The sequence below is a fragment of the Aspergillus aculeatinus genome (genome assembly GCF_003184765.1).
Source record: "Aspergillus aculeatinus CBS 121060 unplaced genomic scaffold BO66scaffold_18, whole genome shotgun sequence".
Taxonomy (NCBI): domain Eukaryota; kingdom Fungi; phylum Ascomycota; class Eurotiomycetes; order Eurotiales; family Aspergillaceae; genus Aspergillus; species Aspergillus aculeatinus.
The window spans coordinates 150,007-173,731 of record NW_020291487.1 but is presented as its reverse complement, the minus strand read 5'-3'; the positions used below and the strand labels follow the sequence as shown (position 1 = coordinate 173,731).

The 23,725-nt window shown below is 54.9% G+C and overlaps 11 protein-coding genes across 11 annotated transcripts in view; 8 read left to right on the top strand and 3 right to left on the bottom strand.

Annotated features, from left to right (window-relative positions):
• The first annotated feature begins 227 nt into the window (after positions 1–227).
• On the top strand, positions 228–1,969 carry fhpA (flavohemoprotein). The gene has a single exon (XM_025653426.1). It carries the CDS (start codon positions 442–444, stop codon positions 1,696–1,698), a length of 1,257 nt encoding a protein of 418 aa, XP_025504963.1. The 5' UTR covers positions 228–441; the 3' UTR covers positions 1,699–1,969.
• A 286-nt stretch (positions 1,970–2,255) lies between these two features.
• Positions 2,256–3,134, top strand: BO66DRAFT_292483 (RibD family protein; the record flags this gene model as incomplete). Its single annotated transcript, XM_025643173.1, has 1 exon — positions 2,256–3,134. A coding segment is annotated over one exon (879 nt), but the record flags the coding sequence as incomplete, so codon positions are not given.
• Positions 3,135–3,427: 293 nt separating this feature from the next.
• Positions 3,428–4,842, bottom strand: BO66DRAFT_448965 (fumarylacetoacetate hydrolase family protein; the record flags this gene model as incomplete). The annotated part of the gene is made up of 3 exons (XM_025651768.1): positions 3,428–3,975; positions 4,093–4,428; positions 4,488–4,842. 3 exons carry the CDS (start codon positions 4,840–4,842, stop codon positions 3,428–3,430), a joined length of 1,239 nt encoding a protein of 412 aa, XP_025504961.1.
• Positions 4,843–5,595: 753 nt separating this feature from the next.
• Positions 5,596–8,255, top strand: BO66DRAFT_470660 (putative C6 finger domain protein). Its single transcript, XM_025652807.1, has 7 exons — positions 5,596–5,770; positions 5,853–5,965; positions 6,022–6,888; positions 6,947–7,033; positions 7,089–7,384; positions 7,445–7,868; positions 7,933–8,255. The coding sequence occupies exons 1-7, from the start codon at positions 5,627–5,629 to the stop codon at positions 8,108–8,110; spliced, it is 2,109 nt and encodes a 702-aa protein (XP_025504960.1). The 5' UTR covers positions 5,596–5,626; the 3' UTR covers positions 8,111–8,255.
• A 423-nt stretch (positions 8,256–8,678) lies between these two features.
• BO66DRAFT_372170 (DUF3500 domain-containing protein) lies at positions 8,679–10,250 on the top strand. The gene is made up of 2 exons (XM_025645492.1): positions 8,679–9,035; positions 9,103–10,250. The coding sequence occupies exons 1-2, from the start codon at positions 8,819–8,821 to the stop codon at positions 10,191–10,193; spliced, it is 1,308 nt and encodes a 435-aa protein (XP_025504959.1). The 5' UTR covers positions 8,679–8,818; the 3' UTR covers positions 10,194–10,250.
• Positions 10,251–11,555: 1,305 nt separating this feature from the next.
• ayg1 (heptaketide hydrolyase ayg1) lies at positions 11,556–13,189 on the top strand (the record flags this gene model as incomplete). Its single annotated transcript, XM_025651006.1, has 6 exons — positions 11,556–11,648; positions 11,709–11,783; positions 11,839–12,578; positions 12,639–12,771; positions 12,898–12,971; positions 13,084–13,189. The coding sequence occupies 6 exons, from the start codon at positions 11,556–11,558 to the stop codon at positions 13,187–13,189; spliced, it is 1,221 nt and encodes a 406-aa protein (XP_025504958.1).
• Positions 13,190–13,446: 257 nt separating this feature from the next.
• Positions 13,447–16,291, bottom strand: BO66DRAFT_470657 (AFI1/MesA family protein). Its single transcript, XM_025652806.1, has 3 exons — positions 15,371–16,291; positions 15,248–15,308; positions 13,447–15,192 (listed from the first exon to the last, which is right to left on the bottom strand). The coding sequence occupies exons 1-3, from the start codon at positions 15,988–15,990 to the stop codon at positions 13,531–13,533; spliced, it is 2,343 nt and encodes a 780-aa protein (XP_025504957.1). The 5' UTR covers positions 15,991–16,291; the 3' UTR covers positions 13,447–13,530.
• Positions 16,292–16,581: 290 nt separating this feature from the next.
• BO66DRAFT_347675 (sideroflexin family transporter) lies at positions 16,582–17,917 on the bottom strand. Its single transcript, XM_025644631.1, has 4 exons — positions 17,754–17,917; positions 17,572–17,705; positions 17,419–17,513; positions 16,582–17,347 (listed from the first exon to the last, which is right to left on the bottom strand). Exons 1-4 carry the CDS (start codon positions 17,855–17,857, stop codon positions 16,667–16,669), a joined length of 1,014 nt encoding a protein of 337 aa, XP_025504956.1. The 5' UTR covers positions 17,858–17,917; the 3' UTR covers positions 16,582–16,666.
• Positions 17,918–18,530: 613 nt separating this feature from the next.
• BO66DRAFT_372156 (glutathione synthase) lies at positions 18,531–20,276 on the top strand. Its single transcript, XM_025645490.1, has 2 exons — positions 18,531–18,880; positions 19,000–20,276. The coding sequence occupies exons 1-2, from the start codon at positions 18,579–18,581 to the stop codon at positions 20,246–20,248; spliced, it is 1,551 nt and encodes a 516-aa protein (XP_025504955.1). The 5' UTR covers positions 18,531–18,578; the 3' UTR covers positions 20,249–20,276.
• Positions 20,277–20,670: 394 nt separating this feature from the next.
• BO66DRAFT_347669 (putative MFS transporter) lies at positions 20,671–22,612 on the top strand. The gene is made up of 3 exons (XM_025644630.1): positions 20,671–21,150; positions 21,202–21,264; positions 21,318–22,612. The coding sequence occupies exons 1-3, from the start codon at positions 20,958–20,960 to the stop codon at positions 22,574–22,576; spliced, it is 1,515 nt and encodes a 504-aa protein (XP_025504954.1). The 5' UTR covers positions 20,671–20,957; the 3' UTR covers positions 22,577–22,612.
• Positions 22,613–22,954: 342 nt separating this feature from the next.
• The window catches only part of BO66DRAFT_428093 (zinc-dependent alcohol dehydrogenase family protein), a 1,612-nt gene continuing 841 nt past the window's right edge, over positions 22,955–23,725 (top strand). The window contains exons 1-2 of the mRNA XM_025650388.1: positions 22,955–23,171; positions 23,245–23,703. Of these exons, the coding sequence (XP_025504953.1) occupies positions 23,033–23,171; positions 23,245–23,703 (598 nt within the window). The 5' untranslated portion in view covers positions 22,955–23,032. The remainder of the gene's footprint in view (positions 23,172–23,244; positions 23,704–23,725) is intronic.

Below are 23,725 nucleotides of genomic sequence, written 5' to 3'. Positions count from 1 at the left end.
CAAATGTCTTAGTTCTTATGATGTACCCCAACTATAGACTGCAAGCCACGCATTCAAAGGCCAATCCAGCGATTCAATCCATTCCATAGACACCAGGACCGAGAATGGACCGTTCGGCTTAACATTGTCGGGAACCTGATTCGATTTGGGCTGGTTGGCGAGGTACCAACTGTACCAACTCAGTTCTTCCCCAGCTTCTCCGCGGAGATGTCAGTTTTCTTCCGCCCGATCCAAAAAACCGCATGAAAAAAGTTCGTCCGCCACATCATGCATATCCACTTGTGTTGACCTCCTGGGCCAATTGGTTGCCCATTAGCATATAAATACACCCGTGGGCTCTCGGATGAGATTGTTCTCTCCCTTGCATTCTCCCAGACATACATTCCCACATTGACATTGCATCAATCAGAGCATCCTTGACATATTGATATCATTTACATCATGGGTCTCACGCAAGAGCAAATTGCCATCATCAAGGCCACTGTGCCTGTCTTGCAGATTCATGGCAAGACCATCACGACCGTGTTCTACAAGAATATGCTCGCTGCACACCCCGAGCTCAACACCGTTTTCAACACTGCCAATCAGGTCAATGGCCACCAGCCCGTCGCTCTCGCTGGCGCCCTCTTCGCCTATGCCTCCAACATCGACAACCTGGGTGCCTTGAGCCCCGCAGTCGAATTGATCTGCCACAAGCACGCCTCCCTCTATATCCGGCCCGAGCACTACAAGATTGTCGGCAAGTACCTCCTCGAGGCCATGGGCGAAGTCCTTCTAGACGCCCTGACGCCCGAGATCCACGACGCCTGGGGTGCCGCCTACTGGCAGTTGGCCGACATCATGATCAACCGCGAAGCCGACCTCTACAAGGAGGCGGACGGCTGGACTGATTTCCGCGATTTCCGCATTGCCAAGAAGGTGCCCGAGTCGTCTGAGATCACTTCGTTCTACCTGGAGCCCGTGGATGGCAAGCCTCTGCCGTCCTTCCGCCCCGGACAATACATCTCCGTGGAGGTCTTTGTTTCGGAGCTCAACTACCCCCAGAGCCGCCAGTACTCGCTCAGCGACAAGCCTGTGCCAGAATACTACCGCATCAGCGTCAAGAGGGAGGCCGGCCTCGAGCCCACCGAGCCCTCGGCCAAGCGCCACCCCGGCTATGTCTCCAACATCCTGCACGATCTCAAGAAGGAAGGCGATATCGTCCGCGTCTCTCACCCCTACGGTGACTTCTTCCTCTCCGACGAGGAGAAGCAGAGCAGCAGCCCGATTGTCCTCCTCGCCGCCGGTGTCGGTCTGACCCCGCTCACCTCCATCCTCAACACCATCCTCGATGGCCCCGAGGCCCAGACCCAGCGCAAGATCACCTACGCGCACGGCGCTCGCACCTCTGCGGCCCGCGCCTTCCGCCCGCAGATCAAGGAGCTGGCTGCCAAGGTGCCCAACCTGCACGCTATCTTCTTCACCAGCCACCCCGGCGCCGAGGAGAAGCAGGGCGAGGACTACGATGTCGCGGGACGCCTGGACGTGAACCAGCTGGACAAGCAGAAGGACCTCTACCTGGAGGATGCGACCACCAAGTACTACATCTGCGGTCCGACTGCGTTCATGCTGGACGTGAAGCAGAAGCTGACCGCCGCGGGCGTCGCTGACGATCGCATCAAGATGGAGCTGTTCGGAACCGGTGGTATTCCCGCCTAAGCAAGTGCTTGTGCATATTGTGGTTGTCAACTAGATTCTTTGCATCTTCACGGATCACGATCGCATTTGTTTTCATTTCTTAGATAGCATTATTAGCCTAGATACTCCTCTCATGATTTTAGATGCAATAATCAAACCTCCGACTTTTAGACTTTGAACCCCCGAGATAGTCTGCCTACATATCAATAGCTAGACCAGATTCTCTGAGCAGATGCAAGCTCTGACAAACATCGAGGTGTTCGCCAAGAAAGCGCCCCCTCGAACAGCTACCGGTGAGGGGTAAAATCACTGATTATCTCCCGCCCATAGTGGGGTAACGACAGCACCAACAGTTGGTACAGTAGACTACCTCGTTGCTGGCCTAAGGCTCCACACATTTTTTATCGCTCCCTTTCCCCGCAAACCCATCCAGCATCAACACTCCCTCACACCTCAAAGATATCATCCACAACTTAAACATCCAACACACCAACCCCACACCTCTCAACATCCCAATCTTCCACACCCCAACACCACCACCCAAACAGACATTTCACTACACCATGACCGACCCCCCACGCGACGCCCTGACCTTCCCCGCCCCCGACCGCGCATTCCTCGAACCACACCTCCCCCCTCCCCCTCCTGGGCAAAGCTCACCCACCACCGACCATGCCCCCGCGACCCTCCCATTCACAACCCTCACCTTCGCGACCTCGCTCGACTCCTCCCTCGCCCTGTCGCCGGGCACGCGCACCGTGCTCTCGGGCCCGCAGTCCAAGGCGATGACGCACTACCTGCGCTCGCGCCACGACGCCATCCTGGTGGGAGTGGGCACGGCGGTGGCCGACGACCCGGGCCTGAACTGCCGGCTCGCCGGCGGGGGCGGGTACGGCGCCGACGGGCTGGACGGCCAGCCGCGGCCCATCATCGTGGACCCCTCGGCGCGCTGGCGGATCACCCCGCAGGCTAAGATCGTGGAGATGGTGCGGCGGGGGCGGGGGCGGGCGCCGTGGGTGCTGATCGCGGAGGGGACGGAGGTGGAGGCGGAGCAGCGGGGGGTGCTGGAGGGGGTTGGGGGGCGGTTTATTTCGCTTCCTTGGGGGATTACAACACAGGATTTTGGGGGGGATGAGGGCGAGGGCGAGGGGGTTGGAAAGGGTAGGAGGGAGTTCGATTGGAGGCAGGTGCTGGAGTATCTGCGGCGGGAGGAGGGGGTGCGCAGTGTTATGATCGAGGGCGGCGCGGCGGTGATTAATTCGTTGCTGGAGCCGAGGTATCAGGATCTGGTCAGTTCGGTGATTGTGACGGTTGCGCCGACGTGGTTGGGGAGGGGCGGGGTGGTGGTGAGTCCGCCAAGGAGGGTGGGGGACGGTGGGGTGGCTGTGCCGGCGTCGCGGTTGACGGGGGTCAAGTGGTATCCTTTTGGGGAGGATGTGGTGCTTTGTGGGAGGATTAAGGTGGATACCTAAGGTAGATGGTCGTTGTGCTATGTCATTGGAATTGGGGTTGAGGGTACTGGGGAGCTGAAAAGAAGGGGCGTCTGGGAGTTCTCCCCCAGATAGCCATATGATTACTAGGACTGAGGATTGAGGTTATTGGGGAGTTGAAAGAAAGGGGCTTCGGACGTTCTCCCCAGATACTTGTGTTATAAGGGTATGATGTGCTTGCGTCGCATGCATCTCTTCGTAGTGGATCTAATGTCTGGAACGAGGATCACCTAGTTGGCTTTCTGTACAATAGCACTAATCTAAGCCTGAACTTCCTTGGCAGGAAGAATCTGCCCCGTGCACTCGCCAAATCCAACTCCTTCGCCCGCCAAGGCCGTCATCGTCACCACATCCCCATCGACCAGGTAAGTCCGCTCACTATCGTCGGTCAACTTGGCCTTCGCCTTGCCTCCCTTGGTCACCTCCAGCAGACAGCCATAGGACCCCTCAGCAGCCCCACTGACCGTCCCAGTGCCCAGAATCTCCCCGGTATGCAGATTACACCCCGTGCTCGTCAGATGCGCGCACATCTGCCCGAGACTCCAGTACAGCTCCTTCGCATTGGTCTCTCCCAGCACCGTCCTCGCCCCAGAAGCAGTCTCCAACTCGACCTTCAGCTGGATGTCATAATTATGGGCGCCTGAGTCCTGCAGGTACGGCGGGATGGATGCGCTCTGCGGCTCTGGGCCGTCGGTGCGGAACGCTTCCAGCGCCTCCAGTGTGACGATCCAGGGGGAGATGGTCGAGGCAAAGTTCTTCCCGTTCAGTGGGCCGAGGGGGATCATTTCGAAGCCTTGGATGTCGCGTGCTGTAGCGCTTGTTCAGCCAAGTACTCTCTGTCTGGAATTCATGCCAGATGAAAGGTAAAATTCCATGGAAAGGAAATCAATCTTCAATGGCTTCATAGATTGCATAGTTAACGTACCACTCCAGTCATTCAAGAGCACAAGCCCGAAGATGTGTGCCTCAGCATCCTTGGCGGTAAGCCCCTGGCCCAACTGCAGAGGGGCACCGATCACAATGCCCAATTCGAGTTCGTAGTCCAAGGCGCGTGTTGGCGCGTAGATGACTTCTTTGTGGGTCGTTACGTTCCTGTCGACGAAGTGGCCCCGGGGCCGGTGGACGGGGGTCCCAGAAACGGAGATCGTGCTGGCACGGCCGTTGTAGGCAATGGGGATATGGTAGAAACACGGCGGCAGGCTCTCGTGGCCGAGGATAGCTCGTCCGGCATTGATGTTGTGGGCCTTGCTGCTGCAGAAGTCTGCGGAGGTTGTCGTTAGCTTGTGTTTATGAAGGGTACTTTAGAGTGAGGCTAATTACCGGTATAAGCTGGGATTGTGACAGGGAGATGCAATTGGACCTTGCTGATGTCTGCAGTGCTTCCTGTGGGGAGTTCTTCCACTCCATTTTGTAGTACCAGTTGCAGGGCGTGACGCACTTGCGTGTGGATTGGCTTGGGGAGGGCAGCAAAGTCATTCAAGGTGGACGATTTGAAGATTCCAGAAGGGAGCTCGGTGACCGAGTTGAATACTGCGTTTCTCTGGAGGTCATCTAGGAAGATCACGGTGTTGTTGAGCCGAGTCACGCATTGCGGGTCAGCTCGCGCGGGAGACGAGGCGACGCCGTATGGAAGGTTCTTGATCGAAAAATGATCACTGTAACTGGAGGGGGCCATTTGGACATCAAATGCAATGTTATTCAGTATCGTATCGAGTTCCAGAGCATCTGAGCATGATATATCAATGGAATTAGAAGCTATTCATGAGTTCTGCCGTTTATGTCCACATCCCGAACATGCTCTCCACATTGCGCTGCCGACGACACTGTCTGTAGCCCTGGATCCCTGGTCTGCAAGAGAAGTGGGACCCAATAGGAGCTGTCATGCTCGCTGGAGAAACATCAGTTCTGAGCAAGTGATGCTCAAATGCTTCGACTTGTTGGCCATCTCATCTCTGCAACATGGTTATTCAAGAACCTGTCGGGAACGCTTGTAGTGCTCCTGGCTCTATTGAGCCACAGACAGAATGTGAGAATTGGCTCCGCTCGCCGATAAGACAGGTGTCGCTTTTAATACATAAAGGTTGTCCACAAGTTCCACGGAACGACCAATGCATCATATCCAGTGGCACGACTTGCGTAAACAGCTTGAAAAGTGCGGAGTAACTCAGGATGCCAAGGTCGAAGTGCCGTGGGGTAAATGCACAGTCCATGCTTAGCTCCGCAAACTCCGGTGCGAACGCACGATCCGTCGAGTGCACGTGCCGGTAGGCCCGCTTATCGCAGCTGCAAGCAGCAAACAGCGCAAACATATCCGTCCCTTTCATCTTGTCACGTGTTTCAGACCCAGCATTTTCGAGTCACATGAAGCCGCCTATCTATCGACTTATCCGGATCGCAGAACCATTTAGTGCACTCAAGCAACGATGTCGTGATATCCAAGCTGTTCTTGATTCAGTACCATGAACAAACGTCCCTACTCAGGGTCATTATCCCACAGTGACTCTCAGACTCCAGAGCTTCCCGATCACCTCTCTCATGACAGCCCGGAGCACAGCAGGGCCTCGGGCTCGGCGAAGAAACCCCGGAATTTCATAGCCACAGTGGTAGGTTACTCTTTCCGCATCGCTCTACCACAACCTTCAGGAACTCTGGTGTAAAATCATTTGGAATAACATCTCGCCATAGGCTTGTGAGAATTGCAGATTGAAAAAGACCAGATGTGATGAATCACGGCCAAAATGTGGACTATGCAAGTCGCTTGGCTTGGAATGTGTCTATAATGAGCGCAAGACTTCCAAGTAAGGACCAACCAAGCACATACTAATGATAGACTTGTCAGACTAACTCATCATAGGCGGGATCATTCTTTGAGTCTGATTATGAGCACTCTCCATCGACTCGAGACAAAACTTGAAAGTGTCCCCACTGCCATATCTGGTGACATTCATTCTCTTCGAAATGAAATGATTCATGCATTAGATACGTCGCCAGGTGTCTCACCTCTAACACGGCGTAATCTCAACTCCAAAGAGCCGGTGGGCTCAGAGAGGTCTCAACTGCAAGGCCTCACACCGAGAACAGTGGAACTCAATAACGATCTAGAACATGATAGCCAAAGCTATCTCCCCTCGGGCCCAGTGGATTCGACTGGCCTCGTTTCAATCTCTTTCAGCCAGCATGGGGTGATCTCTTGGCTTGGAGCTCAAAACATCCTCCCAAATCGACTTCTCGAGGCCTATGAGAAGCTCGGAAAGAACTACGTGATTGACATTGAAATGAAAAGGCCTATGCTGCCGATGTACATTTGCCCCTTTCCTCCGCACGCTGGAAACAACTGGCTGGAGACACTCCCATTGGCCATGATCAAGGGGCTTTCAGACGCATTCTTCACCACGTTTAACCTCTACACGCCTATCATTGATAAGAACTTTTACTTCGCCTCGACACTGGGGACGGCGATCGAAAGCAATTTCGGATATACAATCGAAAGCTGTCTCGCCCTGAACATCATGGCCCTAGGCTGTATTGCAATCCACGCTTATCAAGAGGGAAATTATCCTTTACCAGGGAGCAGGACTAGTCGGTTTGAGCCGCCCGAGTGGATGGGAGTCGTCTATGAGGAACCTCCTGGCTTACGCTTCTTCAACGAGGCTCGCCAACGCATGGGCTTCTTGATGTGTGGCAATGATCTGCAAAGCTGCCAATTCTATCTACTTTCATTGTACGATCACTCCACAAGTCTATAAGATTGATCCTCGGATTCTGACGCGCGTTTGCAGTGTCTACTACAGTCAGATCCTGCGGCCCTTAGACTCTTGGGCTATGATCCATCGTGCTGCTACCTGCTGTCTTTCCATGCTCACTAAGTATGTGATTATCCTGTTTTCCTACTCGTGGTGATTAGGTGACTAACGTCCTTAGCCGTGACGTTCACTTCGACGAGTGGGAAGGCGACATGAAGTCGAGAGTATACTGGAATTGTCTCATGAATGAGACAATCCTAATTCAAGAATTACATGTCCCACCGAGCGGTCTTGCACGCCTTGAAGAGCTTGTCCCAATTCCCAAGTTTATCAGCTTCGAGAGCGTTGGCTTCGGTACATCTCGATCCATGTCCTTGGACGAGATAGACGATTCGTTTTTCCAATACCATTTCCTTGCGCAGGTCGCCCACCGTATAATACTAACCCGTATCCGAAACTCACTGTATTTCTACTGTGAGTCGATCGCTCCTTCTTTGCGCTCGTCGAGTCACGACTGACTTAGCTCTCTTACAGCCGACTCAGGGACATTCCCCCGTCCAGCCATCAATACAGAGTTGCACCACCAGCTAGATCAGTGGCGGGTCAACCTACCTGCTGCCCTGCAGTTCTCCGATAATTCACCCAACCCTTCTACAGACCACGACGCAGCCGATTCTGAACCCACCGAATCTCACTTACCGTTCGATCCGACCCGTCATGCCCTTTCTCCCGCGATTGCCGTCTCCGAAGCTATGCTTCGTGGTCGCTACATGATTGCCAAATTCCACATCGGCCGGCCCTACCTCTACAAAGCCCTCCATATACCCAGTTTATTAACGGATCATGATCTCGAACAAATCCGCAGCGGACTGCTGAACGCCATGAACTGGCCTGTTGTTGGGGGCGTCTTCCGCCGGATGAAGAGCTGCATTCCGATTCGATTCGCTTTTTGCTCTCAGTGAGTCTCGCAAGCATCAGATCTGCTGCTTCTTTCCATACCGCGGTGACTGACCATCTCCTAGATTTTTCGGCCAAATACTCCTCTTTTACTGTATATCCCACTCACCAGAAGCCCGCGTGCGAGATACCTTACCCCCGGGCTGGGAGCAATGGAACCAAGAAATGCTGCGGTTCCTGGAGAGCTGCGCACCTCATAGTCCGGCTGTAGCCAAGGACTTGGAACTCCTGCGGTTGTTGTAGATTAATGTATCTTATGAATTGTGTATGTGGGCGATGTGACCTCGGGCCATGACTGACGAGATTGTTGGTGTCGTTGCCAGAGTGCTGTATTACACCAACGGTTGGATCCACCCTTTGAATGCTGGTAGTTCCATGTGAAATCGAGCAAATGATGTACTCATGTATGATCTGCTGAAGCTGCGAAGCAACCCCGCTAGGCCGATTTAATGCCGAATGATGGGGTCGAAGGATGTTCGACCCCACGGGGGGATTAAAGATTTGCCAGGCGGTGGCTTGGAAGGCGAACAACCATCAGGCAACACCCAAGAACCGAATTGCCATAGTTAGCTGTTGGTTCCGTCGGGTCCGATCTTAGAGAACTGCGTATTACCAATAAGCCATTTTTGAATGTCTGGGTGTTGGGGGTGTGGGCGGATAAGATTTAGCCCGAGCCCACGGTGGATGGTGGGGAGGTGCTGTGGGAAAAGTGGGGAGGGCTAGTATGGGGAAAGGAAACGAAGTGGCGGAAAGCTGAATCCGTACCCCATACCTGGTACAGTACAACTTTCCCCAGCCGATAATGATAAATAAATTCATTCACCTCTGCCTCGCATCCCAAGCTAAATACTATTACTTTTCCTCCTTCTCCTCTCGACCCTCCTCGCCCCCTCCTGTCTCTCTTTCCTTCCCCCATCATCATCGCATCACATCCGCCATAACACTGCCATAATGACTCACTCCGAGGCCGAATTGCAGAAGCCTACGGGCGAATACCGTCAATACTTGCCCGATCTTAGTCTAAAGCGCTTCCAGGTGATGCGCACACAGGATGCCCATGAATATGCACACGAGTTCAAGACGCAACGTCAGCCTCCATGGCTGCACGCGCTCTACATGCACTGGCTGGACCTGCTGCAAGAGCCCTTCAAGGGTGTAACCACCGACGGTATTCACTTCCGATGGAACTTCCGATGGAAGCAATGGTCCATTTCGCTTGCTAATCACTGCCTTAGGAACCGTTCGCCCCGACCTGTTCAAGCTCCAAGACGAAGGCATCCCAATTGATACAATCGTCGAAGCCACTCAGAATGTGCTGTCTCTGGCCGACGAAAACCAGCGCAAAGCTCTGTGCTACCACATCGATTCCCCCGAATGGCGGACCTGGTCCAACCCCGAATTCCTCCTCAGCAACAAGGGAATCCGGCTTGATGAGATCGACAGCAAGCTCCGCGACGCCGTCTTGAACGTTCTCAAGGTCACACTATCTCCCGAAGGCTACGAGAAGGCCATCGCGGCAATGCGCATCAACCATTTCCTGGGCGAGCTGGTCAACGGTGTCAAGGTCATGAACGAATTCTCCTACAACTTTGTCCTCTTCGGTCGTCCCTCGACCGACCGACCGTGGGGCTGGTCCTTCTACGGCCACCACCTCTGCCTGAACATCTTCCTCTACAAGGGTCAGATCGTCGCCTCCCCGTGGTTCACGGGCGCCGAGCCCAACGAGATCGACTCCGGCCCGTACGCCGGCACTCGCATCATGCAGGTGGAGGAGGAACTGGGTCTGCGTCTCATGCAGTCCCTGTCCCCCGAGCTCCAGCAGAAGGCGCGTGTCTACGCCGAGATGCACGACCCGGCGATGCCGCCCGGCCGCTGGAACCGCGACGACCAGCGCCATGTCTGCGGTGCGTACCGTGACAACCGCGTCGTGCCCAATGAAGGTATCCCCGCCAGCACATTCAACGAAGAGCAGAAGAAGTTCATGTACGGGATCTTCGAGCAGTACCTGCTCTATTTGCCTGCCCGCGCCCGCCAGCTGAAGCTGGACCACATCCGCCAGTTCGAGTCCGAGACCTACTTCTGCTGGATTGGATCCTATGGCAACGAGGACCCTTTCTACTACCGCTTGCAGAGCCCGGTCATCCTGGTCGAGTTCGACCACCACTCCGGCGTGTTCCTCAACAATGAGGAGCCCAAGAAGTTCCACATCCACACCCTGATGCGGACGCCGAACGCCGGTGACTACGGCAATGCTTTGCGTGCGCAGATCCCCGCAATTGAGGGGTTGAATGGGAAGGAGATCGTGTGGGAGAAATCTGCTCTGTGAAATACTCGAGCCTTGTAAATATGATGAAGTTATGTGAATAGTGTCTCTATAGTTATCAATGCCGTATATACGAATTCTTTTCAATGTCGGGTTTCGTCCTAATCTCCTTGGCAGCACGTGTGCGTGCAAGGCCCACGTCACGTCGGAACATCCGGTCCCAAACATCACCACACCCCACGATGGATCGGGATTTCCTGGTCTCGATCGAGATTCATCCTTGCAATTGCCAACTCCCTGCAAATCGGAGAAGATCTGATGGAGAGTATAAGTGTATTTGCCTCGGAATACCCAGCTCCCACGATCTCTGAAGTTCTTTTCCCCACAACAAGTGCTGGATCCCATCCGAAGTCGGAAGCATCGAACCTTGGCCATCTTGTCTGCCTCAGGCGCCGAGAGCCAACAACAATCAAAACCTCCAACTACCCCGCCGCTGTGCTCTCTCCCCTCCCCCTTGCCTCGCCTCGGCATCGATAACTCTCCAACCATTCTCATTCTTGACGCCAAAATATTGGAATGCGTTGTACAAAGAACCCAAAGCCCATCTACCGGCCAAGGTGGGGTTCATGAAAGGCTCTGATACGGCGGAAGAGGCACGCAGCCTCTCCGTAGCCATGAATCAAGATATACTCCGTCCTGCTGGCTGCTAGCTGCCTCAATTATGCACGGGAGATGCAACATGGCACCAGCCACTGCTCCCGAACCAAGAGAATGCACCTTGTGGTGTGATCTCCCACAGAATGAGTTCATTGTCCTGATAGCGGGGTAGGCGATGTAGGATGCCTGCTGTCTTTTCGCTGCTCCAAAGCTTCAGCAAGCGGCATGGGCATTTACGGACTGCTGTGAGCGGTAAGGACTTGGAGGGGCTCGCTGCTGTCTCTCTCCTCCCACCATCTCATCCATCCACCTCACAACAAAGGCTCTCTGGATATGACTTCTGCGTCCAATGATGACATCCCAAAATGAAATCGCTCTTGATCGATATCCCCTGGCGCTAGAAAATGCCGCATAGCAAAACAATCTCACCTCAAATTCCTCAGCATTCATACATTAAGAACTCTCGGGCTACAAGAGTCCAATGCTCTCCAATCCAAACTCCCAACACTAATGTATCCCCTGCTTTCGATTCGCGACCACCTTTTTCTTTTTTTTTTCGCCTCCGCATTCCTAACTTCAGGCATCAAGAGTTGCATATCTCCTGTGCGTTAACTTTGCTGTCGTGGCCATGCATACGGCTCTTTCAGGTTTACTGTCTGCCTTAAAAGCCCCCTCGACTGCTAGACTCTATCCGAGAGATATCTCGATCTCAACCACTTTTTTTCTTCTGTTTCGATTCACAAGCACATCACAAAACAGAACGCAAAAATGGCTCCATGGCTGATGGGCGAGAAGTTCAACACGGTCTACCCGCACAAGGGGTCCATCAAGGCCCTTTGGGAGACTAAGTGGAAGTTTGCGGTAAGGCCAAGATGAATGCTGTGTGGTGAGGATCAAGAGCTAAGACGAAGCGTTCGGCAGTGTGAGAAGTCAGTTTACCCGTTCCATGACGGATCGATCGAGGACTTCGCACCCATCTTCGAGACGTTGATCAAGGTAGGAGGCTTTCTTCCTGTGTACCAAATCTGCCTGCTCAGCCAAGCCCACCCAGGAAAACATCAACGACGCCTACGAAGACGCCTACACGCAGGCCTTCTTCCCCATCGCCGAATCCCTCGAGAAGCAAGCCAGCGAGGCGCTGAACAGCAGCAACACCCAATTGGCCTCGGACCTCCTCCGCCGCGCCGCGGTGGTCTACCGGATCTCGCGCTTCCCCTACGTCGACCCCAGCAAGGACGACATCAAGAAGGAAGCCTTCGCCCGCCAGAAGCGCGTGTACCTGCAGGCGGCCTCCTTCTGGAGCCCCAAGATCGAGGAGGTGATCATCCCGCACACCCGGCGAGCCGGCGGCGACGCGCCCACCGTCCCGCTCTTCGTGCGCACGCCCGAGCACGCCTCGGCCGCCAGCCCCGTCCCCGTCATCCTGCTGATGACCGGGCTGGACGGCTACCGGCCCGACAACAGCCAGCGCACCCACGAGATCCTCAACCGCGGGTGGGCCGTCGTCATCGCCGAGATCCCCGGCACCGCCGACTCGCCCGCCGACCCCAGCGACCCCGCCGCCCCGGACCGCCTCTGGACCACCGTGCTGGACTACATCGCCGGCCGGCCGGAGCTGGACCCCGCGCGCGTCGCCGCCTGGGGCCTCAGTGCCGGCGGCTTCTACGCCATCCGCGCCGCGCACACCCACCGCGACCGCCTGCGCGGTTGCATCGCCCACGGTCCCGGCTGCCATTACTTCATGGATCAGGAGTGGTTGACCCGCGTCGATGATCATGAGTATCCTTTCCTGTGAGTGGGATTCCCTCCCCCTCCGAGTGACTGCAAGACTAACGAATTGGAATGGAATAGATTAACCCCCGCCTGGGCCAAGAAGTACGGCTACACCGACGTCGCCGACTTCCGCGCCAACGCCCAGAAGAAATTCTCGCTCGTCGAGACCGGCATCGTCGACCAGCCCAGCACCAGACTTCTTTTGTTGAATGTGCGTGCCCTGCAGTTCCTTCCCCCCTGGTTCCCATGTTCCAAATCCCACCCTCGGAAGATGCGCCCCAGGCAAAACCCCCCCCACTAACTCTAATCCCCGCCCCCCGCGGGGAGGTGTACATAGGGCGTCGACGACGGTGTCACCCCCATCGAAGACTGTCTTGTCCTCTTTAATCACGGCTCTCCCAAGGAAGGACGGTGCGTATCCCCCTCCCCCCCCCAACCCTACCACCTGGGGCTTATCGCACGAGTGTGAGCCGCTTGTTTCTTGATTTGGTGGGGCTGATATGGTTATTCCGGGAGCAAATAGGTTCTTCCCCGGGCTCCCGCACATGGGGTATCCGCATAGTTTGCCGGTGTCGTATAAGTGGTTGGAGGAGGTGTTGGAGTCGAAGCCTGCTATGCTTAAGAATTAAAGTGGGGTTAAATTGCGAAGAGGGGGGAGAGCGGGGGGGCGATGTGGTGGTTGGGCTGAGGTCTTGGGCCTCGGGTCGAGTAATGAGTAACATGATTCAGATGAGGAAAATCTGATTTGAAAGGAAGGTTTTCATGGTCCTACTGCAGAATTTCAAGAATTTGGGATCTTTGATTGGATACTCCAACCCAGGTAACAAGACTGGGAGGGAGAGAGGAATAAGCTAATTGAACATAGCTACATATACAAGATGGAAATAGGATAGTCGTGACATAAGTACGGGCAAGGCCCACCGGCATAACCTGTGAGGTTACATGTGAGGCTGCGAAAGGTCTACAAAACTCATGCAGTGTCTCCCATCGCAACACCTACTAAGCTCCGCGGGCCAAAGGACCCGGTGCCTAACCCCGCGGGGCTCTGTGCTGAGGCGTCGCGGTCGCGTTTAATGCGGAAGAACGCCAATTTCGCAAACCGGTTGAGCTGCGCCCAGAAATGTCGCCCCGCAGGGTGGGCAGCAATCCGCTCGAGCAGGTCAACTGTCGCCTCGCGAACCGGTGGGTAGGGGTGGAAGAGCCCCATGCTGAGGTAGAAGAGTCCGGCTTGGTTCTCCGGGGTGATGGTCAAGAGCTGGCAGATGCCCGCGTAGTCCTTGACCGCGTGCGCGAATGCGATGTAGATGGCGCCGGAGTCGGCAGCAGAGAGTCGCAAGGCGCGGAGTCGGCTGTGGTGATGGTGTAGGTCGGGTTTCAGAATAGGTCGGGCCGGATAGTACATGGCGGCGATGTCCTGGATGAACGAATAGTAGGATCGTGTGGTCCGCCATCCTTCGATGCGCGAGACTGAGGCGAGCAGCTCCCTTTGCTTGGCGCCCTCATCGGGCCAGACATAGCCATGGCCGCGGAGGGTGGTCGGATCCAGCGGGTCAGCCTGAACGCCGCTCGGGCTCTCTGGCGAAAGCTCTTCGTTGGGTCCAATGATGAAGAGATTCGATGCGCCGTAGACCATTTCCTCGAAAGCGGCGGCCACTTGGGTGAATTTCATGATGTACGCCCTCCATTTGGCCCGGATCGCGTTCTCACCGTAACGGTTTGTGATGCTTCGCTGGATCTCTTCCATGAAGACATTATCCCCGCTGGGATCGGTATTCGAGCTAGACGGGTAATGATGTAACGAAGCCTGCTGCTGGAAGTATTGTAGTCCTTCCGTCACTGGTGCAGGCTCGATATAGCTACTGATCTTCATTCGACCAGTCGGGAGATCGCAAAGTAGATCCCACCACTCAGGATGGTTGGCGAAGGTGGGATTTGTGACGCCGGCGATAAACCCAGGTACCTTCAACAGGTCATCGATTTTTGTCAAATCCGTGTAAGGGAAGGCGTGTCGCGTAAAACCGCGCAATACACCGCCCGACGCAATCGCACACGCGGCAAGCACGGCTTCTGCGACTTCACCGGACGGTCGATTATGACCCAAGAATATAACTCTCTTTTGAGTAAGCATTGCATTGACGAGGACAATGATAGGATGCGTAAAAGGCCCACTAGTAGTCAGGTGCGGATGGACGGGGAAGGCTTGAGGTGAAGTGTTATGTGGAGCGGAGAAGATCTGGATAAGCTTGATCAGAGAGAAGTCGCCCACAGTCTCCGGCCAAATGACCGTGGGAACCTTGACCGGAATAGGGATCTCGTTATAAACAACCCTAGATTCAAATTCGTGGGTGTCGCGCGGAAGAGTATATTGGAGGGGAGCCTGATGTTTCGGCGACGGCGGATCGTCCTCGTCATCTGGCGGGGCACCGTCTTCTAAGGACCGTTGGTGTATCATTTGTTCGAATTTCTCGATGAACATATCTTTGCAATTGCTTGCCTGCAGGATCTGCCTTTCCAGAAGTGATAGTCTCGGCATCAACGACAAGTCCATGCTGTTGACAGCATTGTATAAAGTGGCGAGGGTTTCGGGGTATGGATTTTTGAAGTAGTCCTCCAGGGCTAGCAACAATAATGGCTGTGAGTTGGGTGTCAGCGCAACTGTAACCTATTCTTGACTGAGGGCGACCCACTTTGTAGATATGAAGGAAAGAATGTCGCGTACAGATTGCCATAGCCTTCACGACTGCGCCGCTGTGGTTGTTCAATATCCGGACCTTATCCACGAAAGGGATCGAAAAAGTGCGTTCACATACCGCTTCACTGTGTTGTCTTGTTTCGTGTTGACCAGATTGAGCACATACATCAGAGGAGGGCCTTCACCTCCTTCCTCCTCATCATCACTGCTATCTTCCTCGTCCAATGATTCGTCATCCTCCCGACTGTCCCCTTCACTCGACTGCGCTTCATCTCCAACCCTGCGCTTCCCCTTCTTCTTCTTTTTCTGCTTCTTGCTAGATACCGAGGCATCATCATCGGCATCCGCGCTTGTGTCCTTATGCAGGAAGAATATCGTCCAATCCTGGCTTCGGACATGTGTTTGATCAGGCAGCATGAGTTCCGCTAACATGCTCTCATCTCCACTGATCGCGGTCGGATACTGATGCTCCATGATCGGACCGCGATCGATATGGAAGGAGGCCACGAGAATGTACTCGACATGCCGCTCTGAGGAGTCCCGGGGGTATTGTGATTTGCATCGGCGAGGTTTAGGGAATAACGCGGCGGTGGCTGGAACATTGGCTAACGACGGTTGGCGGAGAGATGTGCGAGAACTGCTGGGCGTGCGATGGTGTAGTAGGGAAGGGGCGGGTGAAAGTCGGGGGAGGCCATTGCCTGCATCGTCGGCGGATCGGTAGGGCAAGGAGATGCTCATTTTCAAAGTCGAATGATCGAGGATGACGCAGGCACAATAGCGAGGTGGTGCGAGGTTGAGCGTGAAGTCGTCGTGGTCGCCGAGGGTGGACAACCGGCAGATGAGAGAAGCACGGCGGCGACCGACCGCTGCTTAGCTTCAATGAAGTTGGCGGAGAGGGGGCATATCCCCTGAAGCCCTGACCACCAGGGGAAGAGACTTGTGAAAGAATAGTGCAAAACTGCGACGATCAATTGAGAAGTCTAGAGGAGGCTAGATTGACAAGGAACGAGTAAACAAGCGTTGGGAATAGGGAATAGAATCAATCATGCGCGGGACGCGGAAGAAACTCAGGGGGCAAAAAGGAAAGGGGGGGGGAAAAAGCGGAGTTACAGTGCAGTCAGTCAGTCAGTGCCCGCCTCTCGCATGTGACGATCTCGGAGACACTGCCAGGCGGCGGCAAGAGTCAGTTTGCACTGTTTGTTTGTTTGTTCCTCCACAATCCATCCTTTCGGTCTTCCATGACTTTTTACTTGTACTAGGTAGTTTTAGAGTATCAGTCTCGTCTCCAGATGTAATTAATGGATGGTTGAATTCAGAGGCAGGTATGCAATGGTATCATGCTCATAACACTGTGTACGGTACAGTATATCTCTAAATCTAATCTATATGCAATTTTCACCCCCGCGGATCAGATTTACATTCCGCGGTTGAACTCCACCATCCCATCCTGGCCTCCCTGGCCCCAGAACTCCTCTTCCAGGTTCTTGGCACTGATCGACTGTCGCTGAGGGAATGCACCCAGCGCCAGTGGCAATGCGAACAAAGAGGTACCCAGGATCAATGCCAGATTGATCGGCAGCACCATCTTTGGCCTCGCCTGCAGCCACGCGGTCTTCTCCAACTTAACCAGCACCAATGGCGGCACAACCATGATTGGAGTGGCGTTCAGCACCCGACTGATAGCCGTCTCTCCGACCGCAATCGTTGCGGCCTTCTTACTCTTACCCAGGCTCTGCACAGGCTCGCCGGTCTCCTCCCGCTTCTTCTTTTCGGCCTCAGACAAGACAGGGTACACATCGATACCCTGGCGAATCTCCTCGCCTCTCATGAGGAAGACGTTCAGCGCACTGGCACTGGAAACAGCTGCGAATGGGACCAGACGACCAAGAAGGAGCTTGGTGTTAGGGGAGACGCCCTTGAGACGGGGAACGAGGGCGTTGAGACCGAGAGCGACGGAGCAGGATGCGGAAACGGCCATGAGGTAGGATTTGGCCATCTGGGAATAAGAAAGCGGAGTCGATTTGTTGGCATTGGCGTTGTTGATGGCAACATTGAGGGACTGGTTGGCGATTTGCCAGAGAAGGGTTCCGGTGGTCTAGACAATCGCGTCCCGATGAGTCAGAAGGCGGGGGTGAGCTAGCATTAGAGGACGGAGGGTGAACGCACCTGAAGACCGGGCGTAAGCATACCCGCAGTGACGACCAAGTTGGACAGGACATAGCTGGACATGCGGAAGGGGAGGAAGACCGGCTCGCCGGTGTCTGGATCGGTCAGTTATACTACTGCGAAGGAATGGAAATGGCGAAGAGGTGTAGCTACCAGGGTGCAATGTCGAGTCAACCACCTTCTTAGCGTGCCATAATTCGGACGTCATGGCAGGGACATGGTTCTGCTTGTAGGCAGAAACCAACTGTTTGGCCTTGTCCAGTCCAGCAGAAGAGACGAACATCATCCTTCACTCGTCAGTTATAGACCGCTTGTCGGGGACAACCCTCACTCACCGCGGGTCGGAAAGATCAGCCGCATGGCGCACGCGACCCCAGTATGTGGATAGATCATACTGGGATGATGGGAGGTCCCGGTTGCCAGGAAGGGAGGTGGACATCTTGAACCACGGAGATGCTCGACAAGCAGGTAAGAAAAAGGGCCTCGGAGAGGGAAAAGAAATGTTTGGGGATTTGTCCCTGAAAGGCGCGAAAATCACTACCGGGCCGAGGATCCTCACGTGCAATGCCGGGCGGTGAGCCGATAAGCACTAGACCCATCTAACATGGGGTTGTGATTTGCCGATATCGCCCAGGCACATCTTGCCACCGCAAACCTTAATTTGATTCCAGTTGAGATTCAATCACCCGGCTGAATGGTAGGCGGTCTTGAAGTACTGTATAGTACATCACATTTAGTGGACTGGACCATAGTGCAGTCGATCACTAGATCTTATGCAGTCTATCGTCGTCAAACGATTGTACTAGATATCGTAAAGCTAAGGCAGCCCCGTCGCTGGATGGAAACCGTTCTTGCGTTGAATTTATCGTCTTCAAAATGCCTTTATCTCCTGGCTGGTGATCAAGCATGCCGCAGCCAACGGGTGGTCGCTGAACTCCAGGTACGGGTGATATTGCTGTCGGTTATTGCCTTCCGCGCTTAGCGGTGTAGAAGGCGGTAGAGATATCCCCACATTGCTTAATAATGCCCCTCAGATTGCCCCTCAGTGCCTCTGCCCGCGGAGGAAGATCCTCCAGATCCTCCATTCAAACAGCAGTTGAAGATCAATTGACTGCTTGTTTCCTTCCTTATATGCTTTCTCACTATATCACTTCTTGACCATGACAGAATCAATCTACTCCAGCTATCCTCCAGCTTTGGATTCCGCACAGAAGGAGTTCCTGGTGAAAACAATCAAGGACTGGGCCACGCAAAATGGCCTCGTCGTCCGGCCCTCGCCGACCTTCGTCGCGAAGGAGAATGACCCTCAAGGAGTGCTGGCAACCAATGCACCAGTGACCCTGTTCCCTAGTCTTTTCCCCAAGGCTTGTTTTGAAGAAGCAAGAGCTCTTCAGACCGTATACAATCAACTCTACGCTGCGATTACATGTGACGAAGACTGGATTGGGAAGATCATGGAAGAGTAAGAGCCTGCTTCTGCTTCTCTTTGAATGAGAATAGCACCCCATATTTCTGCGTACATGCGAAGATGGCCGTGTTTTGGCATTCGAAATGACCCCAACTAAATATACCTGCATGTAGTCTGATTGACGTCGACGATTTCATCTCAAACCTCTGGAAAGTCCATCTCGCAGTCAAGGAAGAGGGCTATACTCAAAACTTATCGCTCGGCCTCTACCGTTCTGATTACATGGCCCATACCCCGTCCGATGCCAGCTCTCCCAGCCTGAAACAGGTCGAGTTCAACACAATTTCCTCGTCCTTTGGCGGCTTGTCATCTCTGGTGACATCTCTACACACTGAGCTCCTCAATTCCCCACCAGGCCACCCAATCGCCTACCCGTCGCATCCTTTGCTGGACAATAATCAACCTCCCGAGAATCCTGCCGTGGAGACCTTGGCTGCAGGTCTGGCTGCAGCCCACGTAGCCTACGGAACCTCCAAGTCCACCCCAGCTCTTCCCACCTGTATCCTCTTCCTCGTCCAGGAGAACGAGAGGAATATCTTCGATCAATTGGCTCTTTCCCGGGAATTGACCAAGGCTCACAAAATCCCTGTCTTCCGTGTCCTTAGCTCCGAGATCCTCGACCACACATTTATCCACGACTCGAACCCCTCGAGGCCACTTATCTACCAGCCCCCGCACTCCAGTGGTACCCAGTTCGAAGTGACGACTGCCTACCTCCGTTGCTTCTACGCGCCCACCGACTACAAGTCTGAGCGTGATTGGCAAGCACGGACACACCTCGAGCGCTCTGCCGCTATCAAATGCCCCACCGTGCTCAACCAACTCGCTGGATGCAAGATCGTCCAACAGGTTCTGGCCGAACAGGAAGGACCAGATCACCTGGCCGATTTTCTTTCCGGCACTGATGATGCCACGATCTCGAGAGTCAGAGCGACTTTTGCTCCGCAATATGACCTTTCGTCCACTGGCCGCGGGCAGAAGCTTGCTCTGAACCTCGAAACTGCCATGAACCACGTCTTGAAGCCACAGCGTGAGGGCGGCGGAAACAATGTGTACAAGGATGCTATTCCTGAATTTCTGCGGTCGATTCCCGAGACCGAATGGAAGCGGTGGATCCTAATGGAGCTTATTCATCCACCTGCCGAGGCCAAGAACGTGGCGCTCCGTAGTGATGGGGAGGTACTCAGTGGGCATGTTATTGGAGAGCTTGGTGTCTATGGAACCATTCTGTGGGATCAAGCCAACGGTAACATCGTGCAGAATGAGCAAGGTGGGTGGCTGATGAGGACCAAGGCGAGAGATGTCAATGAGGGGGGCGTCGCGACGGGGTTTTCCAGCTTGGACAGCATTGTTCTGTACTAGATCAATTCTCGACTAGACTATGTAGACCATTATAAATTCTCATTGCCACTGGCCCCAATCACCGATCCATACTACGTACTTATAAGAGATTTGTAGTGACGTCGGCGCTGATCTTTGCGGGGGAGTCACACGGGGCCCGTTGCAACCTTAGATTTCGACAGCCCCACTGAATCTATCTTGTGTGCCATAGTCTTGGATTTAATTTATCGTGATTGCGGGTTTCCGATCAATTTGACTTGCAAATTAGTCAATCTTAAGTAGCGATTGATTTGCCACGAAAACAAATTGCAGGGATCTTGATAAAGGGGTCCGACTACGCCCGTTATCGCAGATCGACAAGGGTTGTGCCTACTGACTGATAAGTTAGCAACTGATAAGCCCGCCGCGACAATGCAACCTGACTGCATCCGGCCAGCCAATATGCGGAGAAAAACCTGGGAAGATCGAGCTTGGTTCATTTACAATGTGACATCTTATCCCTCGTCTGCCTTGGCAGCTGATAAGCCCTGGGTTACATACTATGCTAAGGTTCTGGTATAAACCAAGGGTCGATGACGCCGTTTCCTTAAGAAATTGATCCCCTTGCGTCTCTACCATCCTGGCTCATACCTCGTCTAATCCCGCCTCCCTTCTTCTCACTCCTCGAATCCCTCATTCTTGCACGTTTTGTGACTGCCTCATTCTCACACTCCCGTCTGGCTGAAGTATAATGGCATCCAGCTCCAGCTTGAGTCCACATGACACCAAGACGAGCTCGGTTCATGATGAGCCTGTGAAGGCGAGCCACTACACCACTGAGACGGGGATCATCGAGGATGTCGTCCGGGTCACAGATCACCAGGCAGAGCGGCAGCTGTGTCGGAAATTTGACCTGCGTTTACTGCCAGTATTGGCTTTGATGTGTAGGTCAATCAGCTCTAGCCATAGGCTACGCCCACTGATGTATGGTCCAGATCTTTTCAATGCGTTGGACAAAGGCAACCTCAGTAACGCCGAAACGGATGGCATGAGTACTGGTAGGAGACCATTCTTTGACTCCGATAGGAGACACCTGTGCTAATGGCTATAGACCTGCACTTCAAGCCGAATCAGTACAACTTGCTGCTCTCCATCTTTTATGTACCTTATGTCATCTTCGCGCCGCCCTTTGCCATGCTGGGCAAGCGCTTTAGCCCAGCCCGGGTTCTGCCCGTCCTCATGTTCAGCTTCGGCTCGTTTACGCTGCTCTCCTCCGCAGCCAGAAACTTCGGCGGCATGTTCACGCTGCGCTGGTTCCTGGGAATGTCCGAAGCGGCTTTCTTCCCTCTGGTCATCTACTACCTGACAACCTTCTACCGCCGCGGCGAGCTCGCCCGCCGCCTCGCCATCTTCTACGCCGCGTCGAACATTGCGAACGCCTTCTCGGGGCTCATCGCGTTCGGCGTCTTCCAGATCAAGAACTCGACCATCCCGAACTGGCGGTACCTCTTCATCATCGAAGGCAGCGTGACGGTCCTCTTCTCCTGCTTCGCATTCTGGTACCTCCCACGCTCCGCCAGCGAAGCCACGTTCCTGAGTCCCGACGAGAAAGCACTGGCCTATCACCGCATCCAGGTCGACTCGTCCGCCGTCGTGAACGAAGCCTTCAATCTCCGCGACGCGCTGCAGATCTTCCGGCACCCGTCAACCTACGCCTTCCTCGGCATCGAAATCTGCCTGGGCGTCCCCCTGCAGGGTGTCTCCCTCTTCATGCCGCAGATCATCCAGCGCCTCGGTTACTCCACCGTGAAGACCAACCTCTACACGGTGGCCCCGAACGTGACGGGCGCCGCGATGCTGCTCGTGCTGGCCTTCGCGTCCGACGCCGCCCGCCTGCGCTCCCCCTTCATCGTGCTGGGGTTCCTGCTCACCTTCACGGGCTTCATGATCTACGCCTCCATCACCGACGTCGAGGCCCAGATCCACGTGGCCTACTTCGCCACCTTCATGATGACCTGGGGCACCTCCGCCCCCAGCGTCCTGCTCAGCACCTGGTACAACAACAACGTCGCCCACGAGGGCCGCCGCGTCCTGCTCACCAGCATCGGCGTGCCCCTGGCCAACCTGATGGGGCTGGTCGCCAGCAACGTCTTCCGCGCCCAGGACAAGCCCAAGTACATGCCGGCGCTGGTCACCATCGCGGCGTTCGGGGCGACGGGCGCCGTCCTGGCGGCGGCGCTGGGCATCTTCATGTGGGTGGACAATCGCCGCCGCGACGCCCGCGAGGGCGTCAAGATGCGGGCGCAGGATGTGCCCACCGAACGGCTGAGGGATGGACCGGCCGCGGTCGAGTTTCGGTGGTTCTTGTGAAAACCTTTTGGATTATTTCATTCTGTCACCTCGAAGATTTTTAGTTTAGCTGAACATAATGACCATGATGAAGTTATGCACATCCCACCATCGCCCACAGTTCAGGGTTAGCACATCGTAGGAGGTGGAAGAGCGACCCACAGAACGGCACTGACGAATTCAATCCGAGCAAAAAAGCCGACATGCAGGGTCTCTGTACCGTACCCCAATCCGGGCCCCAAAATAAGCTCCACCGAGCAGGAACAGTAACCGTAACCGTTGATTAATAATTTGTGGACGGACAGTGGGGCCTTATGACATCGACTTATAGGTCTTCTAGGATAACGTAACTGTTTCTGTTACCTTCTTTTCCTTCTTATTTCTTGACATCTACTCTTCAGGTTTTCTTCACTTCCGTCTTCAGACAGTCTGCTTTTTCTTCTAGAGAAGCGTAATCAAAATCCCCTGCAACTCAAAATGAGCATCCAGCAATGGACCACCCCCCTAACGGGCCTGGCGAGCCTGCGCCAAACCACCGCCCCGCAGCCCACGCCAGGCCCCGATGAAGTCCTCGTCGAGATCCATGCGGTCTCGCTCAATTACCGCGACATTGAGGGTGAGTGATTCCCACAAAACCGATTCCCTCCGGAGCTATACCATTGGAACTAACCGTGCAATCCGACGAGCAGTAACGAAGGGCGAATACAACCACCACAAATCCGTCACGCAGGAGACGCCCGCCACGGTGCCCTGCTCGGACATGTGCGGCGTCGTGACGCAGGTCGGCGCGTCGGTCTCGCGCTGGCGCGCCGGCGACCGCGTCCTCTCCACCTTCCTGCCGGATCACCTCACGGGCCAGGTCACGCCGCAGATGCTCGCCCGGGGCATGGGCCACCCGCTCCCCGGCGTGCTGGCGACGCACCGCGTCTTCCCGGAGCAGGCGCTCGTCCGGGCGCCCCGGTACATGCGGGATGCTGAGGGCGCCACGTTGCCGATCGCCAGCGTCACGGCGTGGATGAGCGTGCAGGGTCGCTTGCGGGCGGCGGTGGAGAAGGGCGAGGATGTGAGCCGGAAGGTCGTGTTGGTGCAGGGCACGGGTGGGGTGGCGGTGGCGGGGTTGCAGATTGCGAAGGCGTGGGGGGCTAGAGGTGAGTTTTTTTTTTTTTTTTT

Bases quoted from the DNA above. Each gene is read 5' to 3' on its own strand.
- fhpA (XM_025653426.1), top strand. From the start codon at position 442: ATGGGTCTCACGCAAGAGCAAATTGCCATCATCAAGGCCACTGTGCCT.
- BO66DRAFT_470660 (XM_025652807.1), top strand. From the start codon at position 5,627: ATGAACAAACGTCCCTACTCAGGGTCATTATCCCACAGTGACTCTCAG. The intron at 5,771-5,852 runs GTAGGTTACTCT...ATCTCGCCATAG, and splicing joins GGAATTTCATAGCCACAGTG to GCTTGTGAGAATTGCAGATT. The intron at 5,966-6,021 runs GTAAGGACCAAC...AACTCATCATAG, and splicing joins AATGAGCGCAAGACTTCCAA to GCGGGATCATTCTTTGAGTC.
- BO66DRAFT_372170 (XM_025645492.1), top strand. From the start codon at position 8,819: ATGACTCACTCCGAGGCCGAATTGCAGAAGCCTACGGGCGAATACCGT. The intron at 9,036-9,102 runs GTATTCACTTCC...TCACTGCCTTAG, and splicing joins CAAGGGTGTAACCACCGACG to GAACCGTTCGCCCCGACCTG.
- BO66DRAFT_470657 (XM_025652806.1), bottom strand. From the start codon at position 15,990: ATGAGCATCTCCTTGCCCTACCGATCCGCCGACGATGCAGGCAATGGC. The intron at 15,309-15,370 runs GTATGTGAACGC...GAACAACCACAG, and splicing joins CAAGACAACACAGTGAAGCG to CGGCGCAGTCGTGAAGGCTA. The intron at 15,193-15,247 runs GTGGGTCGCCCT...CCCAACTCACAG, and splicing joins CTTTCCTTCATATCTACAAA to CCATTATTGTTGCTAGCCCT.
- BO66DRAFT_347675 (XM_025644631.1), bottom strand. From the start codon at position 17,857: ATGTCCACCTCCCTTCCTGGCAACCGGGACCTCCCATCATCCCAGTAT. The intron at 17,514-17,571 runs GTAGCTACACCT...TGACCGATCCAG, and splicing joins TGACTCGACATTGCACCCTG to ACACCGGCGAGCCGGTCTTC. The intron at 17,348-17,418 runs GTGCGTTCACCC...GCGATTGTCTAG, and splicing joins TGCTTACGCCCGGTCTTCAG to ACCACCGGAACCCTTCTCTG.
- BO66DRAFT_372156 (XM_025645490.1), top strand. From the start codon at position 18,579: ATGACAGAATCAATCTACTCCAGCTATCCTCCAGCTTTGGATTCCGCA. The intron at 18,881-18,999 runs GTAAGAGCCTGC...ACCTGCATGTAG, and splicing joins ATTGGGAAGATCATGGAAGA to TCTGATTGACGTCGACGATT.
- BO66DRAFT_347669 (XM_025644630.1), top strand. From the start codon at position 20,958: ATGGCATCCAGCTCCAGCTTGAGTCCACATGACACCAAGACGAGCTCG. The intron at 21,151-21,201 runs GTAGGTCAATCA...TGTATGGTCCAG, and splicing joins GCCAGTATTGGCTTTGATGT to ATCTTTTCAATGCGTTGGAC. The intron at 21,265-21,317 runs GTAGGAGACCAT...TAATGGCTATAG, and splicing joins AACGGATGGCATGAGTACTG to ACCTGCACTTCAAGCCGAAT.